The following is a 22,885-nucleotide window of genomic DNA, read 5'->3' on the forward strand; positions in this document are numbered from 1 at the left end:
TATTTGTGGAAAATCCTAAACTTATTAAAATATGAGCAAATAAATGAGTATATAAGGTCAAAAATATTAAAAAAAAAAAAAAAAAAGAAGCTCAAAATAGCTTTTTGTGGCTAGTAGACAATAGTAAACAACACACTGATTAAATATATGAAATGAGTAGGCTGTAATAGCGATGAATTCCTACTGTTTTTACAGAAAATCATTTATCATTTAAAATTTTCATACAATACCAACATAAAATTATTATTAATAATAACATATTAAAATTACATAAAATGAATTTAAATAAATTAATTGGGAATTTTAAGTTTTTCTTAATAAAAACGTTCAATAATATGGTAGCCTTTAAAAAAAGTCAGTAGAAATAATATGAATTTTGATTCCTTTACTTCTAATTGAACTAATTAAAAATAACATTAAAACAATGTCATTTCCTGAAGAAGTCTCAGTTCCTAGCCTTTAGCTTTAGCTTCAATAGCTCTAAAGAACGGGATCAGTTGATGTGATAATATTAGCCTCAAAGTATAAAAATGAATGACCAGGATTCATTTGATAATATTGACCAGCTCCTCTTTCACCTCGGTAAATTCACTTATTCAGTTTATTACAGTTTATTACATCAGTTATGTTATCTTGGATTAGCATTAGCTTATTAGCTCTATGGCTAAATGTCAGTCACAAGCCAGGAAGCTAGCTAGACAACATGACAATTTAAACAATGTTAAAAAGGTTTTAGAGGTTTATTTATACTATTGTTGTTTTTGTTATTATTATGAAAGATAAGTGTTATATGTACTTTTTTATAGCTCTTCAAGCTCGGGAGCTATCTCAAAAGAAGAATGAAATTAACCAACAGACTAAAGGTATGTGTTGATGCTAATGTTGGTGTAAAACAGTGGCTTAAGAAAGGTAATGATAAACTGGGCTAAAGACAGGCCTTTGTGTCTTTTGTTATTAGATATTAAACACCATTAAGCTTTTTTTTTTTGTCAGTTTAAGTCACAGAGCCCCTCTTGGCCACCTTGATGTGTCCTCCCTGTTTCTGTCTGCATGTTATATTATGATTGGGTCTATATTTTGTTGTACAACACCAAAATGTTTGTAGTTTCTCCTCTGTACTACACAAAATTAAGTAATCAATACATCATTAAAGCTAAAACTCTGTACTTTAATCACATTTTGATTGTTTTATTTAAAATTCACAAGTGGTAACGTGAAGGACCAAAATCAACAAAACTGTATCTATGTCCAACAACTGTATACTTAATGTCTCAGTAGTTGTTAGTCACTTGTCCTTTTGCTGACTTCTCGCATTACGTTGAAGGGTGGTTTTCTCATATGTAGGTGTGTTTTTATTTCCTGCTTTTGTTCTCTTCCCTCATTTCTAACTGTCTGTCATTAGATTTCCTTATTTGATCACTTTCTCCTGTACTCAATCTACTCCTTTGTGTATATGTATAGACTTGCCACGTCAATTATCACCTTGTCTGTTTGTCTACCTTTTGTTTCACAAGCCCATTTCTATTTAGTTTTTCTTGTTTTGTTTATGTTTTTTTCTCTGTTTCTGTTTTTTGGATCAATGACTAAAGGGTTTTTTTTGTTATGCTTGCCTGTGGGTCCAGTCTCTAGCATTTTATGATACTAAGTGGCAGTATCCTCTTTTTAATATCTGGTCACCTTGTCTTGAGTCATTTAAAAACATTGCCCATTCATTCCCTTGTATAAGGTCCATTTAGCCCACTATTGTTTAAAGATCCCTGCTTTAGTACTGATTGATCAGGCTATCCATTGAGTACACTTCCAAGCACCTGACTAGCCTTAAGGGATTTGATTTTAAAGTGATAGTGTCCTTTTGAATTTCCTTATCAGCTATTAACAGAAGCACAATGTTGGGGAATCCTGTATCATGAACTTTATCTTTTAATATAAGATTATTGTGTGCTGTGTTAATGTGTTTGGCAACAGTTTCCAGAGCCAACATTGCTGAGAAGAAGTCTTACATTGAAGCAATCAACAGAAATATTGAGCAACTTGAAGAGGAAATCAGTGTGAAACAGAGCACTGTAACACGTAATAAAGCAAATGCAAAAAGGTACAGCATTTTGTAAAATTAAACAGGAAATAAATGTGCCAAACCATGATAGATTACGGTGCAGGAAGATTGTGCAAAAGTGTTGAGCCACCTCTCATTTCTTTATATTTCGCTCCAAGGAGCCAGACTTTCTTGTGATTTTTACAGTGGTCTTGAGTATTATTTCTCCAGGCTTTCTGAAGGTCTTTTAAAGTTTTTCTTTGGACATTTGGATGCTTTTTCACTCATTTTCAATCTAGTCCTTGTTCATGACCAATGTTTTTTTTGTTGTTGTTGTTTGTATCTTTATTAACACTGCCACTTAACACTGACCTGTGAATCATTCAAGCATAAAAATGCATCTAAATCAAGGAATGAACCAGTATTTTGTCTGCACATAACAGATAACGTAGCAAGGAAGTCATTTTAAACTGTATTTTTAGGCACTTTGTAATTAGCACCCTGCCCTAAAAACATATAATTTACTCCCATTTCTTGAGTCGATTCTACAAAAAATGCCAAAGATAACTCAGTTTGATAGAAATGAAATAGCATTTTGCACCAACAATGATTCCCAAAGAGCTTAGCTGAAAACTTGGTATATCGCAGGATGGTTCTTAAAAAGAAATAATAGAAAATAGGACAAGTGGAGGATAGAAGAAGTGATGGAAACATTAAAAAGCTAAAGATGAACAGGATCTCAAAGTCCTATCCTTGAGAAATAGAGAAAAAAAAGTCCAGTAAAGACTTGACACAGGACCTGAGAGATAGATCTCTACTGTTCACTGAAACCAAACAAAATTGGTCTCACTGGAAGGATGATTGTCAAGAAGCCATTCCTAAGAAGTGGTATGCCAGGCTGAGGTATGCCAAATTACACGGGACTGGACTGAAAATCGGGGAACAAGGTCTTATGTAGTGATGAATCCCATTAGTTTAAATTGTCGTCAGTATGTACAGAGGAGGTCAGTCAAGTGTCTACAGCCAGCTATAACACATGGTTAAGGCTGGATGATGGTTTGAGGCTCCATTTCAGCCTGTGTTGTTGTCAAAACTGGTGAAGTAATGAACAAAGGACACTCTCATCAAATTTTGATCCATCGTGCACTATCCCCTAGAAACCCTGTGATTGGGAACAGCTTCATTTTTTGTTAGTTCTTTTGTAAGTTCTAAAAAAGTCTTTTACTTAATTAATATGTAGCAAGTGACAGAGTAAAAGTAAATAACCTACAGAGTACCTGCTTGTCTTTTATATAAATTTAGGATGAAGGCGACTAACGGCCTGCTTCTTCAATATGAGCAGACGTTGAAAGCAGAACTGGAGAAAAGAAAAGCCGACTACAACCATGACACGTGGGTTCATTTAGCAGCCTTGTTTGTGATTAATACTTTTGTGTGTTGGAAACAGACATGTTAAATGTTCTTTATTTATACCTAAACAGGGAGGTCTTTCAAGAAAGGATTGCAAGCTACAGAAAGATTTTCCAGGAGCATAAAGAATATTATTTACAAAATCCTCTTGCTGAAAAGCTCCTCGTGCTGAAGGCTGAAAAAGAGGAAATTGAATGTAGGATCAAAGCTTGGGATGAACAAATAACAATGAAGCAGAAGGAGCTGGACCATCTTACTGGTGATAAACCTTTCGTATCTTTGAGCTTTGCTCTGTTAGAGCTGAAAAATTTTACAGCTTGGTATACAGTCCCTTAAATTTTTGTCCGAACAGGTCCAGTAGTTACTTCATTTTCCACCGAGAAACTGCCAGATAGGTATTTTAGTGAATCACTCACAAAGAATAATCACATAGCTTACAGGAATGGTCATTTCTGACTGACCGAGCCCATTTTTTGTTTCTAGTGCTTTTGGCTTGCAGCCTGTAACAGAACAAGAGAATGGATTTGATCATCAGACAGCCAGGGACAGAGAGCCTTCCATTGACATCTCCTCTCTGCATCTCAATCAGACAACGGTACAGATTTAGTATTTTATTAAATGCATCTAAACACTGGCAAGCAATCATGAAAGGCAGTTAAAGCTGTTCCAGTTATAACTTCACACTTTGATAAATCTGAGCATTTGTTACAGAGTGGTCATAAAACATCTGATGAAGAGGTAAATGCTGAAGAGATCCATGAGGAAAACATCCAGGATTTACTCACCTGTAGTACTTCCCCAGAGGAAGGAAGTAAGGAGCTGTGGTCCAGTCAACAGTTTTGTGGTGAGTCATACAGTGGGGCAAAAAAGTATTTAGTCAGCCACCGATTGTGCAAGTTCCCCCACCTAAAATGATGACAGAGGTCAGTAATTTGCACCAGAGGTACACTTCAACTGTGAGAGACAGAATGTGAAAAAAAAATCCATGTATCCACATGGTAGGATTTGTAAAGAATTTATTCGTAAATCAGGGTGGAAAATAAGTATTTGGTCAATAACAAAAATACAACTCAATACTTTGTAACATAACCTTTGTTGGCAATAACAGAGGTCAAACGTTTACTATAGGTCTTTACCAGGTTTGCACACACAGTAGCTGGTATTTTGGCCCATTCCTCCATGCAGATCTTCTCGAGAGCAGTGATGTTTTGGGGCTGTCGCCGAGCAACACGGACTTTCAACTCCCGCCACAGATTTTCTATGGGGTTGAGGTCTGGAGACTGGCTAGGCCACTCCAGGACTTTCAAATGCTTCTTACGGAGCCACTCCTTTGTTGCCCGGGCGGTGTGTTTTGGATCATTGTCATGTTGGAAGACCCAGCCTCGTTTCATCTTCAAAGTTCTCACTGATTGAAGGAGGTTTTGGCTCAAAATCTCACGATACATGGCCCCATTCATTCTGTCCTTAACACGGATCAGTCGTCCTGTCCCCTTGGCAGAAAAACAGCCCCATAGCATGATGTTTCCACCCCCATGCTTCACAGTAGGTATGGTGTTCTTGGGATGCAACTCAGTATTCTTCTTCCTCCAAACACGACGAGTTGAGTTTATACCAAAAAGTTCTACTTTGGTTTCATCTGACCACATGACATTCTCCCAATCCTCTGCTGTATCATCCATGTGCTCTCTGGCAAACTTCAGACGGGCCTGGACATGCACTGGCTTCAGCAGCGGAACACGTCTGGCACTGCGGGATTTGATTCCCTGCCGTTGTAGTGTGTTACTGATGGTGACCTTTGTTACTTTGGTCCCAGCTCTCTGCAGGTCATTCACCAGGTCCCCCCGTGTGGTTCTGGGATCTTTGCTCACCGTTCTCATGATCATTTTGACCCCACGGGATGAGATCTTGCGTGGAGCCCCAGATCGAGGGAGATTATCAGTGGTCTTGTATGTCTTCCATTTTCTGATGATTGCTCCCACAGTTGATTTTTTTCACACCAAGCTGCTTGCCTATTGTAGATTCACTCTTCCCAGTCTGGTGCAGGTCTACAATACTTTTCCTGGTGTCCTTCGAAAGCTCTTTGGTCTTGGCCATGGCGGAGTTTGGAGTCTGACTGTTTGAGGCTGTGGACAGGTGTCTTTTATACAGATGATGAGTTCAAACAGGTGCCATTCAAACAGGTAACGAGTGGGGGACAGAAAAGCTTCTTACAGAAGACGTTACAGGTCTGTGAGAGCCAGAGATTTTCCTTGTTTGAGGTGACCAAATACTTATTTTCCACCCTACTTTACGAATAAATTCTTTACAAATCCTACCATGTGAATTCATGGATTTTTTTTTCACATTCTGTCTCTCACAGTTGAAGTGTACTTCTGGTGCAAATTACTGACCTCTGTCATCATTTTAAGTGGGGGAACTTGCACAATCAGTGGCTGACTAAATACTTTTTTGCCCCACTGTATGCTGAAGGGTGTGTATTCGGGGTCACTCACATTAAAAGGGGACATTATTTGACTCTTCTTACTCATAATATAGATAGATTGATTGCTGTCTATTTCAGTCTGTCTTTGGATGATAAAGAAATATGTAAAGTAAAGATAGAAAGGACTAAAGATAGGAAAAGGGCAATCACAAGCTTTCTTTTTTAAGCCAGAGAGAAAATCTCACTATTCACCATTGAGAAATTTAATTTTTTTAAAAACAACAAATGACATATTCTGTAAATAAAACCATCCTGTTTTATAATTACAGGGAAGTCTGTGCAATTACCTACACATTTTTACAAATGTATTTTTTAAAATTGAATCCCAAACAGTCATCCTCATCATCTAGCAAGATTAAGATGACCTTGGTAACTTATGTGATACTGAAAGCTCAAGCTCGACATAACCTGTTAATCTGGCTTTGTGGTGCGCCTCTCTGGTGCCACGAGTTTAGTTTGAATGATCATGTTAATCAAACCACGTGAACAGAATATTTGCTTCTTCAGACCAGAATCAGCCAGAGGACATGCACACTGAGGAGCAGGAAGAGGAGACTTCACAAGAACACCAGGTTTTCTGATTTTTAGTTTACTATACTTGCAATTTCTGCTAATACACCTGAACCAGTTAATCAAACAAATTTGCCAAATGTATTGAATGTATAACTTTTTCTTTTTTCTTGTTATTTCTTCTTGCTGTCCTAGTTTACCTTGCTGTCTCCACAGCAGTGTGTGTTATAAATAGGTAGTTGCGGCTTCTGGTAAAGGCATTCCACAGTTTTGTATGCCTTTACTAGAAGCCGCACTGCTTATCATATAGAAACCCAGCACAGGATTAGAAATTACCACTGTTTGTCAGAAACCTACATGAAAAGCTGGGGTTGTAGGGGTTACGAGGTAACCTAACAACAGACCGAAATGTGCTGTTTTGTGGGAAATGTAGTCCAGACCTGCAAAGTATGATTTTGACATTTTTATCAATGAAATACAATTTTTAAGACTTTTAATAATCTATTCTACTGTATCAGAGAAGTTTAGAAGCCGTGTATGTTTCCAGGAAAATATCAAGTTGCTCGAGGCACTCCACAGAACAGTATTGCCACAATGGAAAACCCACTTTTACAAGTATCCATCCGAACTGTTGGAAATGCTTTGACCCCCTCGACAGGAGAAGCTGCCCACAGTTTTCTATGCAGAGGAGATTTTTGAGAGTGAGATGGAGAAGGGAGCAGCTACACATGAAGAGCAGCCACCACACGACAAGGACGATGAGGAACTCGCTACTTCTTCTCAGCCTCCATCTCAGGAGACTGATCCTCAGTCAAAAATTACAATTGCGTCTTCAACCCCGACATTCTCATTTAAGTAAGACTTTGGATGAGTGGTCTGATGCTTTGAATTACACTCACTCAAGTCCTGACAACTGGTTTTCGTGTGTTCGCTGTAGCTTTAGCCCAGCCAGCTCCAAAGATCAAGGGAGCTCTGAGACCAAATCTCCAGCTTTCTTGTTCTCTCTGAACTCTGATCCCAACACACCAGGCTTTCCTGGATTTGGATTTGATGTGGGCTCATCACAGGAGGAGGTGAGGAATAAATGATCTCACAGAAATCATTGTGTAGGTTTTTAGGCATCCAGCTCATGGTGTCTTACATGCTTGAGTTTAGGGAAACTGGACGTCCTTTTTGGCTCATGACGATGTTTTATTTCCCATCCCGTTATTATAGTTAAATCAAATCAAATCAAAATAGATCACTTTTATTGTCACATCACATGTGCCACTGGTACAGCACAAGCAACAGTGGTAACTAAAATAAACCTAAAAAAAATTTAAACTAACATAAACAATTTTGTGAACTTGGAAAATAAAATAAAACAAGATAAAAAAAAAAACAGGAATAAATAAGGAAAAATAATTAAATATCCTTAGTTTTTGGTATCTGTTACTTTGGTAAAAATGTTACTATAGCTTTCCTGATGGGGCATTGTTGGATGTGTTTTCCTAAATATTGCTTCTAACATATGGCCTCCTTATACAATAATAATTAAAAAGACTAAAACTAGCACCGAGTCTAATAAAAAGTAAATTACAACCATACAGTAAAAACTATACTGAAACAAAACTCTGGAAAATAACTGAACCTAAACTTAACTAAAAACAAATAGTCAAAATGAAAAAATAATGAAAACTGATTATAAAGTACAAAACTATTATTAACTCTGGTTTCAACCGCCACTCACACTGTGACCCATGTGGGAGGGCCAGTGTTTTGCAGAGAATTCACACCATTGCTTCTGTGACCTTTAACAGCCCTCATGACAGCATGGGCCAGCAACTCTCAGGACCAACTCCGGGAGGCTAAATATGTCAGATTCCTCTTGGATAAGGCTTGAAACTTTCTCATGAACCAAAAAATCCCCCAAAATGTCCAGTTGCCTTCAACAAACAATTAAGACAGAAAAAAGTATTTTCCTGCTTTTGGAATTACCTCCAGGTTTCTTTGCAGGACTTTTTCGGTTTCACTGGATCTTTGTTCACTGAGAAGGTAATGTTTTTTTCACTGAAAGCCTACTCTACTCCATGTCGTCTCGGTTTTGGAACAAACATACTAAACTATGATTAACCATTTCTAGAAAACCGCTGAATCTAAATCTTCAAGCAGTAAGTATCAAACCACAATGTGTTTGTGTGGTGTGTCGTTTTGGACCACTGATGTGTGCTGTATATGATTTCACAGGCCCTCAATTCCTGTTTGACCAACCAGAGACATGCGAGGACTTCCAGTTTGCTTTTGCCACCAAGAGCCCTCAATCAGCTAAAAAAGAAAATAGTGGAAATGATTTTCCATTTTCATTCAATTTCTAAGAGCTGTAAAAGTGTTTTCAAGTTAAGTTCTTCCATCTTATGTTGTGACATTAGCGGGAGCTGAAATAGCAACACATTTTTTGCTCTGTTGAGCAGTCATTATTAATTTGCAGGTTTAACCTAAAGTGAAAATTCAAACAACAATTAACTGATTTCTAATAGAGTTCAATAGAATTTTATTTAAGACAGATATAGAGACAATAATACACACGTAAGTTCATATTTCTTTACAGATTTCATTGTTCATGTGAAATAGTTTTTTGTGAAGTTTAGTTTGTTTACAGGTGTGTGTTCATATTTTGTTGTTTGCTGTTCGGTTTAAAAGGCAGAAGCAGTTTTCAGTCGAACAGTATTAAAAAAAACAAACGAAGACACTTAACTGGCCATTTCAGGTCACATTCAGACATTTCATGTGTTAAATAAGATTATATAAGAGTATCTCAATAAACATTTAGTAGCTCTTATTTATAGCTAATAAAATATTAATAAAACTCTGTAATAAAACTGTTAAAAAGATTCCTTTATCATATGATTTCTGGCTCATTCACTCATGATTTTGGAGAGAAAGCATTTATAACACCTTGCATACAGTCTTGTTTCATGGCACAGTCAGTAGTTAATCTATAAAATGTTTTGTTCAGTGGCACTCATGACTGTATGTTGAGCAGTGGTTTAAATATACAAAGCCTCCCTTGGATTTTGGCACAATAAGAAAACACTTGTGCTGAATTCCTTGTCAAATAAATACTGGTACACAGGTGAGATCAGTGCTGGCATTTAGAAAGTATATTCATGGTCATTCAAGTTTAAGAGATGGGCATGGAGTAAAGGTCCCGCCACCTATTGTGCCCATACAGTATGCCCCCTAAGCACAAACAAAAAAGTCTGGGCACAAATTGGATCATGACCAGAACTTCTCTGAGCAAATAAAAGCAACTTTAGTGCAAGAAGGAGCACACAAAACCTCTGAATCCATCAGGTTAACTGATATATCAGAGGGCAGAGCAAGGGAGTTCTGCATTTTGATGGAAAGCATTGAAATATCTTTACGTGAAAACAAGAAGTCAGGCAGTCAAATTGAAAGCCCAAGCTTGTAAAGAAAGGTTACATACGATATGTGATGATGAGAATTAAAAATGATGGATAAAAGCTAAAAGGTGCAAAGCATGCTGCCATTTTACAGAGAGCTTAGAATCCACTGTCAATGCTGATGGAGCGTTGAGTCACATGTTCAATCTCTCCTGGGACATATTCATTGAAGCTGGTTTGGTACTTGGCCAACATCTTTAGCATGGGCCGCAGTTTTAACCACCACTCTACCTTGGGCATCCGGTGCCTTGGAGATTAAAAGGATAATAATTAATAAACAAGACAATGTGTTTTCCAAAAGCAGCATATTTTAGATTTTTTTTGTATTACTTACTCAAAATCGGTTATTTCCTTCAGTTCAGTGACAGGGGTGAATGAGACAACCTTCCTGTTAAGGCCGATGACACATGCTGTTTCTGGTGAGTTGGCAAACACTCGGCCTGGTGGAAAAAAATTCAGTCAATACACCTGATGTTTGACTCAGGATTGCTTCATGTTCTATCAATGCCATCCACGACTTGCAGTAAACCTACCTTGTCGGTAGTTTTCAGTCAGTTTCTCTGAAAGCCACTCGATAGCTTTCACGCCCAGCTTCGTGCCAAAATTTCTATCAAAGGGAGAAGGTGCCCCGCCCTACAGCCCAAACCGAGAACAAAATTATCACATCAAAATGCCAATTGCAGTTGAGGTCAGACATTTAAATATACTCATCACAGGCATGAATGTCATGTTGATTTGGGGCTTTTAATGATCTCTTTCAACTGTTGTTTTTCCAGGAATGACGAATTGTGTGCACACGTTTGAATTTATTTTTGGATTTTCTCTCCACACAAGGTCAAAACTGTACACACAGGTTCAAATATATATGTGAAAGGTTCTAAAATGGCTTTTAGCTTGGCAAGGTCAAGGACTATTAGCATCTCGTCAATGATCATGATTGACTACAGTGGTAGTTTCTCTGCTAGAATAAAAAGGTTTTTGTTTGACAGCAGTCATTGGATTGACCATTACTCAGCACAATGGGAAGGTCCAAAGAACTTAGTGACGATCTAAGAAGTATTGTCACTTGGAGCCATTTCTGACCAACCACAGATTCCAAGATCGTCAGTTCAAGCTATATGGTCTGGAAGAAGATCCAAACTGTCAACCTCAGATGAGAGGAAATTGGTTAGGATTTGCAGGAACCACCAATGCTCAAGCCTGCTATGAAGTGGAAACTGCTGGAACACCAGCATCATTGTCTACAGTGATTCAAATGTTACAACACTATGAACTATAAGGATATGGGCCAAGAAAGAAGCCCTTTCTCCAAAATTGACACCTTCAGACTTGACATGGACAAGTCAAAAGCCTTCTGGATAAAAGACTTATGGTCAGATGAGACAAAGATTGACCTTTTAGGCCACAATGAAAAGGTAAATTTGGAGGAGTAAAAGTCAGACTTTTGAACCTAAGAACACTAACAGCATCATGCTTTGGGGCTGTTTTGCTGACAGTGGTACTGGTACATTGCAAAAAGTGAATGGAGTAATAAATTCTTCAACTTAATCTCAGTTCAACAGCTAAATAGTTGAAATTTGGAGACAAACATGAGGACAGCATAAACCAGAAATAAAATGATAATATTCAAGGATGTTTTCATCAGCTTTTTTAACTGCAGTTGGGTGTTAATTTAAAGTGTAGTAAAGTTGATTTAGCAAGACATTGAAACTCATTCAACCTTAAGACATTCCCGAGACCACTGTCTAGCATGTTGATTTAAAAAAAATCTAAAAATAATTCAAACACATGCACCTAATTGTTGTTTTTGTTTTTTTAAGTTGTTAAAGATGCTGTACAATCAATAAAAACAGAACAGCTCAAAGAAATCATTAAAAGCACAAAACAATCATTCCCATGACGAGTCTATGTAAGCTTTTGACTACAACTCAAAGTTGGAAAACTGATCCATACCTGCTGGAGGTGTCCCAACACGTTGACTCTGCAGTCAAAGATGTTCTTCCCTTCTGATGAATACAGCTTATGGATGAAATCTGTAGTGTAGTTTTCATGGCATTTTTCATTCCTGTCATGACAGAGAACATGATCAACAAAGGAGTGCCACAGTGTTATTGGATGCAGGCTCAGCTAGACAATTATAAAAACTGATGTGGCACTTATACAATAATTATCCATAATTTTCTGCTGCTTATCCGGTATCTGGTTGCATGGGCAGGAAACTAATTTCCACAATTTGAATCTATCTATAAATACATCAATTCAACAATTTGTGTGCTTCATATGGAACATAGAGTGAAATAATGAAGTCAAAATACATAATACATCTTCTATTCTATGAGTAAATAGCTGCAAACTAAAACTTAGCTGTACTGTTCTACCTGAAGACAGTCCTGTGAGCGCTGCCTAACATGTCAATTTTAAATCTCCCATTGTTCATTTGGGCTCAGATTGGGTGACTGTCAAATCGGGTTGATCTGATATCCTCGTGTTGGTGTTGTTCCCAGATCATCATACTAAATGTTGTTCCAGGATCAACATTGCAAGTGACCAATCAGAATGTTGTGACGTCATACCTTTGAGACTTCGGGAAAAACCGGCGTAAAACAAAAAACTGTACTTAAGCTGCGTGAAACCGCCTCTGTCCGCCGATCAACGGACCCTGACCCTAACCCTAACCGTAACCCTTTAATAAACAGTAAGCAGAATTGATATTGTCCTTGCAACATTGGAATTTCATAAATGCACGAATGGCTTGGCGCGCAAAGGAATAACGTCACAACAATGTGATTGGTCACTTGCAATGTTGAACCTGGAACAACATTTTCATGATGGTCTGGGAACAACACCAACACGAGGATATCAGATCATCCGTCAAATCGCTGCATGAGTTCCTCAATTTTTAGACTTATCAAACTATTCAGTGACCTCTTGTGCCCTCACTGTAGGAAAAAGGATACATGCAATACAGCTTTTTCCTTTAATTTGTCACTTGTTTAAATTTAGTTCACTCTATAAAATGTTACGTACCTCAGGATTAGACCTCGTTGGACATCTTTCTTCATCTTTTCAGATAAGTGCTCCACATTTGTCTGCAAACAGTTCACATTATTAGAGGAAACAGTGCTGTGAACATCACAAAAATGACTTTAGACAATATCTTTTTCTTCTACCTTAAGGTCAAGGATGTTAAAGGGATCTTCAAAAATGTAGGCTGCATCAGCACCCACTGCTATGCCAGTAGCGGATGCCAGATATCCACAGTACCCACCCATGGTCTCCACCACAAACACTCGTCTCTTGGTCCCACTGGCAGACTGCTTGATCTTGTCACAACTCTGCAGAAGAATTTGATTCTTTGGTTGTAATATGATATTTTAAGATATTTTCCGTTTGACACCATTCTCTTGAAACTCTAGAGACTGTTTTGTTGGGAAATCCAATTACATCAGCTGCTTCTGAAATACTCAGCCTGTCTGGCACCATCAACCATGCCAACCATGCTCTTTTCCCCCCATCCTCATGTCTACATGCCTGTTGAATTGCTGCCATGTAATTGGCAGATAAGATATTTGCATTAATGAACCAGTGAGCAGGAGTACCTAGCAATGTAACCTGTGAGTGTCCGCTATTAATATAGGTTTAGAGTGATAAACTGTACCGCACCGTTTCATTTTCCATGTCTTCAAAGCTGGAAGATAACATCTCAAACACTAAATGTTTCTATTTGGTTTATATGCAAAATTATAATAAAAATGAACAAAAATTAAATAAACTCAAGTCTTTTAAACAGCTTAAAGGTCAAAGCAGTTGTGATTTCAAACTTAACACTGCAAAGAACAACATTTGTACAGAAAGCCATACAAAAATATATTTCTGCTGAGCCCTACCTCCATTGCACAATTGACAGCAGTGTCTGTACCCACACTGAAGAAAGTTCCCGGGACGTTGTTGCTAATGGTAGCAGGGATAACGACCATGGGGATGCAGAGCTCATCGTAGTGAGTCCGGGCCTCGTAGAGCTCAAGCACACCTTGGTACCCCTTTGAAAGTCAAAGGCATACAGGTCAATATTAACACGGTAACTTATGGCTCGAATAATTTAGATTTGACACTTTTGTGCTTGTTATACCTCAAACCCTCCTATTACAAGCAGAGCTGAGATTTCGAACTTGGTGATGGTTTCCACAATCTTCTCCAGGTGAGAGTTGGGAAGAGTCCTTAAGAAGGAAATTAAACAAAACTTGTCATCAGCGTATGGCAAAATCTCGTAACACCTAAGCCACTGCTGCGTTAGGTTAAGCCTTTAAGATCAGGTAAAGTGATTCATATCAGTGAAACACTCACCGTTTTGTCCCCAGCAGTGAGCTTCCTTGGCCCGTCCATCCAGCCACACTGTGCCATTCCATCTCAAACACCTGCAGACAGACAGGTTGAAGAACACTTTCCTTTCAGTCTCACACAGGTTACTGTGGAACTGCTAAAATCTCCTTCAGTGTTAAAAAACAAACAAACAAAACAAAAAATTACAGCCTCACCGCTCCATCGGCAAGTCCCAGAAAGCCGTCATTGACCCCGTAGACTTTGTGTCCATGAGAGAGCCCTGACCTCACCGCCGACCTCACTGCAGAATTCATTCCTGCCGCCGGAGCTCCCACGTTCAGAATAGCAAAAGAGAAGTTGCTCTGAGGAAGCATAAGTCAGACATAAAAGAGAACACCAAGATTAAATCCTGGGATCATTTCACATCATTTATGGCTTAAACTGTCTACAAGTCCTCCAGACCTACCTTAGACTGAGGAGGCTTGTGGAAAGCGAGACTCTTGTAGATGTTCCAGTTGCTCTCAAAACTCCTAAAAGTACATCGTTAGTTTAGTTTTTTTAATTTGCAATAAAAACAATAAGGTGACATAAATCAAAACTCTCACCCTCCACGCAGCTTAATGGCTTCATCAAACCTCTTCTCATTCATGGCCGTCTGCACCAACTTAGTCTGCAAAGGGTGGTGCAGTAAAACCAGAGCTCAGCATCTCACTTCTGACCTGTTCTGTTCATTACAAATAAATTACACGAGGACAGGAGAGAGACTCACCATCTCCACACACTCCACCAGAGGGAGGCGGACTGCTTGGTTGCCCGACAGGCCGATGACACAGGCGGGGGTTTCAGGAGAAGCCTCCAAGAGGGCGACGACCGCTTCCACACCCAATATGCTGCTCTGGAAACATGTGTTTGGATATATGTGCAATTAAGACAGCACTGACATTGAATACTGGGAATTAACCTCATACTAATTTGAATATTTATTTTTTTAAAATCTACTCAGGCAGCCTTTGTTAGTATGCATCAATAGATTATTTTATTATCGGTATCAGGTCATCTTGTTGTGTATTATGCCACATACAGAAACTCATCCTGTGCTAGTTTTCTTCGTGTAATCAGTTTGTGTTAAGTCTGATTGTGGCCACTTGTTAGTAGTGCAGGTTCATTGTGTTAAATAGTGTTTAATAGGGCTGTTCGATATAACGATATATATCGGATGACGATATAAAAACGTCTATCATTTCATTTTTCGCTATCGTTTCTTTCGTGGTGTCACAAAATAAACTGTTTACGGCAATATTTTTTCATCATTTTGATGGTCACTGCAGTGGCTATATTAATTTCTTAAAGTTCTCTATTTCTCTTATATTTAATATAACCACACTATGGACAAGCGCCTGTTTTTATGGGTTATGGTTAGCAACAACGACGGTAACACCATCGCGTGTCCGCTTGTTTATGTTCCACATAAACCTTTCACAATAAAGCTCAAGATCCTGTTGACTTTTCAAAATAAACTGAATCACGTGAAAGAGCAGATTATTTACGGATGAGAAGTAAAAAAGAGCCGCCAGGTGTTAAAAAATAGACCTTAGACTCAAACGTTAGAACAGGCTTTTCCCCGCAGCACCCTGTGTAATAAATACTCACAAAACAACTTATGTCTAAAAATGTATAGTTTCATGCATCGGTTAAAACACTCGACTCCAGCTACATGACGCGCAGCTGGAAACACTTCACGCAAGTCGAGCTGCCCGAGATTCACAGAATTTACAGAAAATGTTACATTTTTGCGATTTATATCGTTATCGGACGATAGAATTCTTATATAAGGATAAGAGATTTTGGTCATATCACACAGTCCTAGTGTTTAATTATCATTTTAATGGTCAGCCAAAAGGAACAATCAGGAATATTGACAGAATAGCTTTGAGACGCAGTTATTTTTGTTAATGTCCCTGAATTTATTACTTCAACAATATTTACAAGTTTTATATGAATATGAAATCTGTTGTTCAGCTTACCAGCATTCTGTCAAACGCTGAGGGAATTCCTCCTCGCTGAACGTGGCCAAGTACTGTCACTCTGGTGTCATAACCCAGTCTCTCCTGCACCAGCTTAAAAACAAACACATGGAAGAATTTCAGTGTTTTATGCATTTGAAAAAGCTCTCAGCAACAGCTGTCGCCAAGAAAAACTACAGCCGACCTTTGCAGGAGTGAAATAAACAATCTATAAATCAGTATCTGATATATTCAGATTGTAGTGCTGCATTAATGTGCGTTGTCTGACTTACATCTTTTATATAATTTGAGGAGATGGGCTTGCCATTTATGTCAATGGCTCCTTCTGCGACGATTATGATGTTCAGTCTCGACCCCCCGCTTGTGCGGCTCTAGAAGGAAACGGGTAAAACATGTTATTGTGTCATTAAGCACAAACCTGTGTCCAAGTTCTTTAAAGTCAGAACAACTACAGTCAAAGGAGGACTGTTATTTCCATCTGGAGTAATTTATCTGGTGAAACGGCTCTGTTTGGGAACTTTTAAAAAATGAAAACCATAAATCAGGGAGAGCTTCCTGTACTACTCTATGTACACAAAAAAAGCTGGAGGTGGCAACAGGACAGGCAAGACCCTCATTGGACAGAGCCGACTTGGTTTGCACAGTGCCTTGCAGATGCACAGATGCTTGTATGACATTAGCAAACTGTCCTGCTTTCATGGCATGCCTAAACTGACACTATGCCCAATTCGTCTACTTCGACACAGGCCAAACCTGTCATGTGGATACACACAGTGAATGTAAATCAGTATATGCATGGGGCTAACATACAGTCTGGACTTGTGTCTTACCCCCTTTAGACGGGCACACATATTGTCCTCCCAGCCCTCCTGAGGTGGAGCCTCTGGAATAAAAACCCAGTCTGCCCCTGATGCCAGAGCTGACACTAAAGCCAAATACCTAAAGTTGTAACAAAGAATAAAAGGACAGTTAATACATAACAAGAGCTGCATGCAGCTGCAGTGCATATGGGATAGCAAAATGGGTTAAAGTGCAACTCTCACCCGCAGTGCCGTCCCATCACTTCCAAAACAAATGCACGCTGGTGGCTGTAGGAAGTACAAAACAGTTACAGTGAGACTCTTTTCCACAAAGTATGTCAGCAAACACACAAAGAACATGCTGGTGTCTGAGAAGGCAAGTCTGGGCAAGATGGAAGTCATGCCAAAAGCCTTGAATGGTGCAAAAGACCACATTCCATTAAGAGTTAATCATTCACTGTTCAGGTATATTCAGATAACTCTGATAGGGCTGAGATTAAGTAATGCTAAATCATCAGCATTACTCCATGTCTGTTCAAGTAACTGAATACAACTACTAAAAAAAACCCCAACACACACATGAAAAGCTGGAACCACAAAATGTTTGGCATTACTTAATCGCCGACTAATCTTTTCTTGATCTACGTGCAGTATGTTTACTACCATAAATCTGCTCCTTTGAAGTAGCACTGCAGCACATGTGGTGTGCTCGACACATCTTCCTTTCTGTAACTCATTTACTAATTACTCACTTATCCAGTGACCTTGTGCATGCTTCTTTTATGAAACACCAGGCGCTTCAGTGCTGTTCCGAATTACCCAGCGGCTCACCTCTGTGCAGTGGTCATTATGGCGTCAATTATCTCCATGATGCGGTGCAGCGCAGAGTCGGCACCGATGGTCATGTCGGTGCCGCAGAAGTCGTTGTCTATGGAGCCGACGAGGCCCACGATGTTCAAGTTATAATGCTGCTTAGCCATAGTGTCTGTGATCCTTCCTTAAGTAACACACACACACACAAGTGTTGAAATTAAATAAACTCCAAACACGTTTCTGAGACTTCAACAAAAAATGACTCCACTTCTTGTTTCTGATATGCACTCTGAGTAGTTTGATCTTCTTGAGCAACACTCACCTTTCTTTACGAGTTCATCGAGTAGATCGCTCCACTCATTGCGGAAGATGTTGGCTCCGGTAAGGCTGCCGTCGCCGCCACACACGCACAGGTTGGTGATGCCTTTCTTTACCAGGTTGAAGGCAGCGGAAACTCTGCCCTCACGCGTCATGAAGGCCTTGCAGCGGGCACTGCCTATCACGGTCCCACCCTGCAGCAGAGATGTAAAACTAGTCAAAAACCAAACTAAGGCAGACAGAATATTTTAATCAGGCATTTTGTAGATCAGTGAGATTCATAAAGCAATGGTTCGCATTTTTGGTGGATACAAAATTCAAACAGCTAGTTGTGAAATAATTTGATTTTTCTCCAATTGTTTTGGTTTTGACCTCTCAAAATGCATAAACATAAACCTGGGGAGGAGGACTCACACAACAATAGAAGGGTGGGAACCACAGGTACACACAGATTAGATTTACCTGCAAACGGGATACTCTGGCAGATAATCTGGTGGTAAGCTACAATTACTACCTCACACTGAAAGACTCTGCTAACCAGGCAAGCTGCAGTTTGCATCCATGTCTGTTGGGACTCATAACATAAATGTAGTGAGATGTTTTGAAGGAATTTAATAAAAGTTATTCAGCATATTTATGTTTGGCCAATAAAAATTGCATCAGAGAGCAAACAATGCTTCAGATCTGGATGTGACAACTTCTAAAACATGGATGCTTCATCAGCACTTTCAACCCAGCAGCACAGGAGATCTACTATACTGGGCTCGAACACATTTTATCTACAGCCACTACAGTTTCAAGGTGGGCACCCAACCAAAACACAGTTCACGTATGTGAAATATGGTCACATATTTGGCACTGGATAAAGGCTGTAAAAATAAGGGAACCTTTGGCTATTTGGATAATAAATGTCAACACTTTATCCTTTTGTTTTAAGATATTTGTATTAAATTTGTCATAATAAATGTCTGAATTATGGCAACAAATGTCCTGGTGACCTTTGATCACCAAATTCCAATCCGTTCATCCTTGAATCCAAATTATTATTTGTGCCAATCTTGAAAAAAATTAATCAGATGCTTAGACTGTTCCTCCCCTATGCAAGGCCACCTGGGTTGGCTGGAAGACTGTTTACTTAGCCTGACACTCTGAATAGTGCAGCCTGCGTCTGATTAGGCTAAAAGCGCATGCAGCAAAGCTCCTTACCAGGTTACAACCAGTAATAGGAAGAGAAGAGACGAGAAGACATGGATGAAATAATAACAATAAAACTATAAAAAAAGGAGAGAAATAGAGAAAATTTTAAGCTCAGAAAAACAACAACAAAAATTCAAATTCTTTTCAGACATAAACCACATGAATTTTTAAGGAGATCCTTAAGGGTCTTAGAGAGAGCAAAAATAGGAAACTGACAATTAATTCCTAAATTAGGTCCTCCATAAATTTAACGAGTAAAATCCATGATGGCTGAATTTAATTAGCTGCTTAAGTGTCCATGTCCTGTATGGTGGCTCAGTGTCACACTGCCCATGCTTGATATGAAAATGTCCACTCCTGAAGTGTTTTGTAGCAAAATAACTTTTACTCTGTGCTGAATATCGTCTCTTATAACAGCTACCTTTTACCACAGTAATAGTTTAACCTACCAGCTGAATAATGTCGGTCACACTGTGCCAGTGGGCCAGTTTGATGTTGTCTCCCCCATCCACCAAGCCCTGGTAACCCTGAGGAAAAGAAATTATTATGGAGGGCAGTCAAGCAATAATGAAAAAAGAACAATCTCAGAGTGTTTATAAGCTGTATTTATATGTAAAAGATGGCCAGAGTCAAAATAACACAGCGTACTACAAGTACTTTCAACTCCTCTCTTATCTACAGGGGTTTGCCACACAGATTTTAGATGCCCTTCATTAAGTGCCACTGCACAGCATGTTTACTCATTCTCCTCCTGCTCCATATCTTTAGACAGTGTCCCACATTTTGACTGATTTTGCAAGACACACAGTTTTCAAAAGTCTGGCTTTATACCCACGGCATATAAATGATTAAAATCAAATAAAGGTTAGCCTGTCTAGCCCGTCAGTAAAAGTTACAAGTTACCAAAAAGTCACTAGCATTGCAGAGTTTGGTGAATACGGTAGAAAAACACCACAAAGAAAATAAAAAGCCAATATATACTCAAAATTGTCTTCTTATTGCAAGTTATTTTTTTGCACTGTATTTTATGTGACATAAATCACTAAACATTGCTCAAATAGTCTGATATGGCTCATAAAAAGTATTCCAATCTACAAATGAAGACTGTTACCAGACAGAACAGCAGCTGAAATAACAGTAAAATAAGAATATAGGAGCATGTAAAAACTATCACATGACACCATACGAACAAACTCTAACTTGCTTTTATTCCTTTTGTATTTATTTACCAAGAGAGTTTGAAAAGTTGCATTCAAACACATGTCTACTTTGTCCAGTCTGGTCACCCAATTTTCATGTCTGGAACCGCATACATTAGCCACGCCCTAAATAATAACGCTGAATCAAGGTAAAACAAATACAGCATTCATGTTTTGAAAGTGACTGTAAAGTGATGGGTAAAACTTCTTTAGGAGTTATTTTATAGGAGTTTTCGTCTGACGAGTCGCCCCCTGCTGGCCATTACAAAGAACATTTCATCTGTCCCACTTGAGGACTCTATCTTTATTGTCCCATTTTTTTAATGCAAAGAGGCTTACATACAAAGCTTGTTTACCTCATGAATGAGATAGACCTTGGCCCCCACATAAATGCCCATCCTGGTCACAGCTCGGATGGCAGCATTCATCCCTAAATCAAGGATAAAAAGTGTTAGATCTTCCTCTTCTTGGGTCTTTGCACACAGGCTGTTGCATCACAGCTCTGCATGGGGTAATCAAACGGTAAGGTGGGTATGACTTCATTATCTGTTATCTTCTCTGACCGCAGCAATAGACAATGGGAGGCTTTGATTAGTCAGAAACAGATACACTGTGTGAGTTCAAAGGGGAGGCAGAAGGGTCTAGCCTTTTAGAAGCACTAACATTGAAGTGTTTTACACCCCTGAAAATGCTTATAAATGGTACTGTGAAGGCATAAAGCATGGGCATACAACCACATCTTAAAGTACTGCTATTATTCCACAATAGTGCATTATGTTGGATTGTCTTAGAATTACTGATGTACGAATGCAAACATCAGATTATTGCTGCAGCAAGTAAAGTAAACAAGTATTACTATAAACTCGTAGTTACTGTGTGACCTTTGATCCCTACTCATCCAGCTGCTATTCCGAGCTGACTACCAGCTGCTGTCACCTCAGCCCTCGACCTAGCCACATTTTCCCACCACACAAACACGGGTTTACATCCACAAATATTGTCGAGTTGTGAGGTCACCTTGTGCATCTCCACCGCTGGTCAGCACTGCCATGGCCCGACCAGCGCACGTCATCTTCAGCTTCTCTAAGTCCATCAAAGACATTTTTTAATCTCTTCTCCTCGCAGCTACAAAAAAAAGAGAGAATTTGAAAAAATAAAACCCGTCGGCTGGGAGAGTAAAATTAGCTCTTAGTGTCTTGATCCTAGGGAATCTAGCTGCCTCTTCCTCGTTTGCAAGTTTCTCCTCAGCAGATCGTAACTTCCAGCGGTGACACCCACAGTATACAGCTGAGGGGGGATGTTTGCTCTTTTCACCCGCTCCGCCCGGAGCTGCGGTTTTCTCCACTCGCTCGTCTTCGAGAATCTCCGCCTTCTCTCTGAGCCCCGAGGCTTGTAACCGAAGGAAGTGCAACCAGCACGTACACCATGGGCAGGTATTCATACCGGAAGAAGGCGCAATCAGTGGAATAATACAGCAGCAGAACAGAGCATGTAAAACCTCAGGTCTGAAGATGTTAATGAAGTAACTTTGAGAGCCTGCCTATCAACAGGAAGGAGAAGAGCTGGTTTAAAAGCCAACTCAGTAATATTTTATAGTAAAAAATAAAAGTATACAAACTTCTGGGTATAATAAAGTATACAGTGTAGCCTCCACAGGACTACAGTAACGTGCAAATGTCTCGAGCATCCTCTCATTCGTCTGTATTCCAAGCTTTGTCATTCTTAAAAATTTTCTTCAGACATTTACTGCTTTTTCACCCCATCCCCTCCCCTTTTTTAACCTGCCACTAAACACTGACCTATGACTCATCCAACTTATCAAAGAACCATTTTTTAAATTAAAGAGCATGACAAATAACATTATTTGATCCAATTTATTTAGTTTAATTTATGGAAAATGCTAATGATAGCACAGTTTGACAGACCTAAAGTGTTTTTGTACCATAGAGGTCACTCCCAGAGAAGTTTTAGCTGAAAACTTGGCATATCTATGCAAGCTGTGCAGTGTGTTGTGAAAAAATGTGGGGAAACGGGACAAGTAGAGGACAAAAAAGGAAGTTCAAGCTTTAAAAAACATTTAAAAGAAATACTATATAAAGTAGATAAACCGGATCTGAAAGTTATGTCCTTAAGAAACCTGGTCCTTCAGCTGACCCATCTACTGCTCACTGGAGCCTCAATAGAAATGGTCTCAGTAGAAGGGTGGTTGTCAACAAATCATTCTTAAGGTGGGGAAATGTTGAATTACGCCAAAAAATACTCAAAAACTGGACTGAAATTAGTGACAAGAAGTCTGATGGAGTGAAGAAGCTGAAACTTTTGGTTCAAATTACTGTC

The 22,885-nt window shown here is 39.0% G+C and overlaps 2 protein-coding genes across 5 annotated transcripts; one reads left to right on the plus strand and one right to left on the minus strand.

The window, feature by feature from the left end:
- Positions 1-412: 412 nt before the first annotated feature.
- LOC113007937 (nucleoporin nup124) lies at positions 413-9,302 on the plus strand. 3 transcript variants are annotated; one of them, XM_026145006.1, is made up of 14 exons: positions 413-582; positions 807-863; positions 1,966-2,092; positions 3,335-3,424; positions 3,514-3,701; positions 3,795-3,837; positions 3,926-4,037; positions 4,154-4,286; positions 6,432-6,496; positions 7,093-7,289; positions 7,372-7,507; positions 8,430-8,468; positions 8,557-8,584; positions 8,661-9,302. In XM_026145006.1, exons 1-14 carry the CDS (start codon positions 531-533, stop codon positions 8,786-8,788), a joined length of 1,395 nt encoding a protein of 464 aa, XP_026000791.1. In that variant the 5' UTR covers positions 413-530; the 3' UTR covers positions 8,789-9,302. The 3 variants fall into 3 exon arrangements, with proteins under 3 accessions (XP_026000791.1, XP_026000792.1, XP_026000793.1); XM_026145007.1 differs by having other exon boundaries at positions 4,154-4,253; XM_026145008.1 differs by lacking the exons at positions 413-582; positions 1,966-2,092 and having other exon boundaries at positions 806-863.
- Positions 8,948-21,928, minus strand: pfkla (phosphofructokinase, liver a). Of its 2 annotated transcripts, XM_026145003.1 has the most exons (22): positions 21,566-21,928; positions 20,905-20,978; positions 19,799-19,876; positions 18,157-18,346; positions 17,853-18,018; positions 17,265-17,309; positions 17,052-17,160; positions 16,494-16,592; positions 16,222-16,314; positions 14,967-15,092; positions 14,803-14,867; positions 14,664-14,727; positions 14,413-14,559; positions 14,222-14,292; positions 14,007-14,094; positions 13,765-13,917; positions 13,048-13,212; positions 12,905-12,966; positions 11,831-11,942; positions 10,411-10,510; positions 10,212-10,317; positions 8,948-10,124 (listed from the first exon to the last, which is right to left on the minus strand). In XM_026145003.1, exons 1-22 carry the CDS (start codon positions 21,648-21,650, stop codon positions 9,977-9,979), a joined length of 2,346 nt encoding a protein of 781 aa, XP_026000788.1. In that variant the 5' UTR covers positions 21,651-21,928; the 3' UTR covers positions 8,948-9,976. The 2 variants fall into 2 exon arrangements, with proteins under 2 accessions (XP_026000788.1, XP_026000789.1); XM_026145004.1 differs by lacking the exons at positions 20,905-20,978; positions 21,566-21,928 and having other exon boundaries at positions 18,157-19,423; positions 19,799-19,838.
- Positions 21,929-22,885: the final 957 nt, after the last annotated feature.

This window comes from Astatotilapia calliptera, chromosome 16 (genome assembly GCF_900246225.1).
Source record: "Astatotilapia calliptera chromosome 16, fAstCal1.2, whole genome shotgun sequence".
Taxonomy (NCBI): Eukaryota; Metazoa; Chordata; class Actinopteri; order Cichliformes; family Cichlidae; genus Astatotilapia; species Astatotilapia calliptera.

What these genes read in the sequence shown, in the direction of transcription:
- LOC113007937 (XM_026145006.1), top strand. Translation starts at nt 531, where the DNA reads ATGAATGACCAGGATTCATTTGATAATATTGACCAGCTCCTCTTTCAC. An exon ending in CCAGCTCCTCTTTCACCTCG is followed by an intron (nt 583 to 806) that starts GTAAATTCACTT and finishes ACTTTTTTATAG; the next exon opens with CTCTTCAAGCTCGGGAGCTA. An exon ending in TGGGCTCATCACAGGAGGAG is followed by an intron (nt 7,508 to 8,429) that starts GTGAGGAATAAA and finishes GTTTCTTTGCAG; the next exon opens with GACTTTTTCGGTTTCACTGG.
- pfkla (XM_026145003.1), bottom strand. Translation starts at nt 21,650, where the DNA reads ATGTCTTTGATGGACTTAGAGAAGCTGAAGATGACGTGCGCTGGTCGG. An exon ending in AGGTCTATCTCATTCATGAG is followed by an intron (nt 19,877 to 20,904) that starts GTAAACAAGCTT and finishes TCTTTTCCTCAG; the next exon opens with GGTTACCAGGGCTTGGTGGA. An exon ending in ATAATGACCACTGCACAGAG is followed by an intron (nt 17,310 to 17,852) that starts GTGAGCCGCTGG and finishes TACTTCCTACAG; the next exon opens with CCACCAGCGTGCATTTGTTT.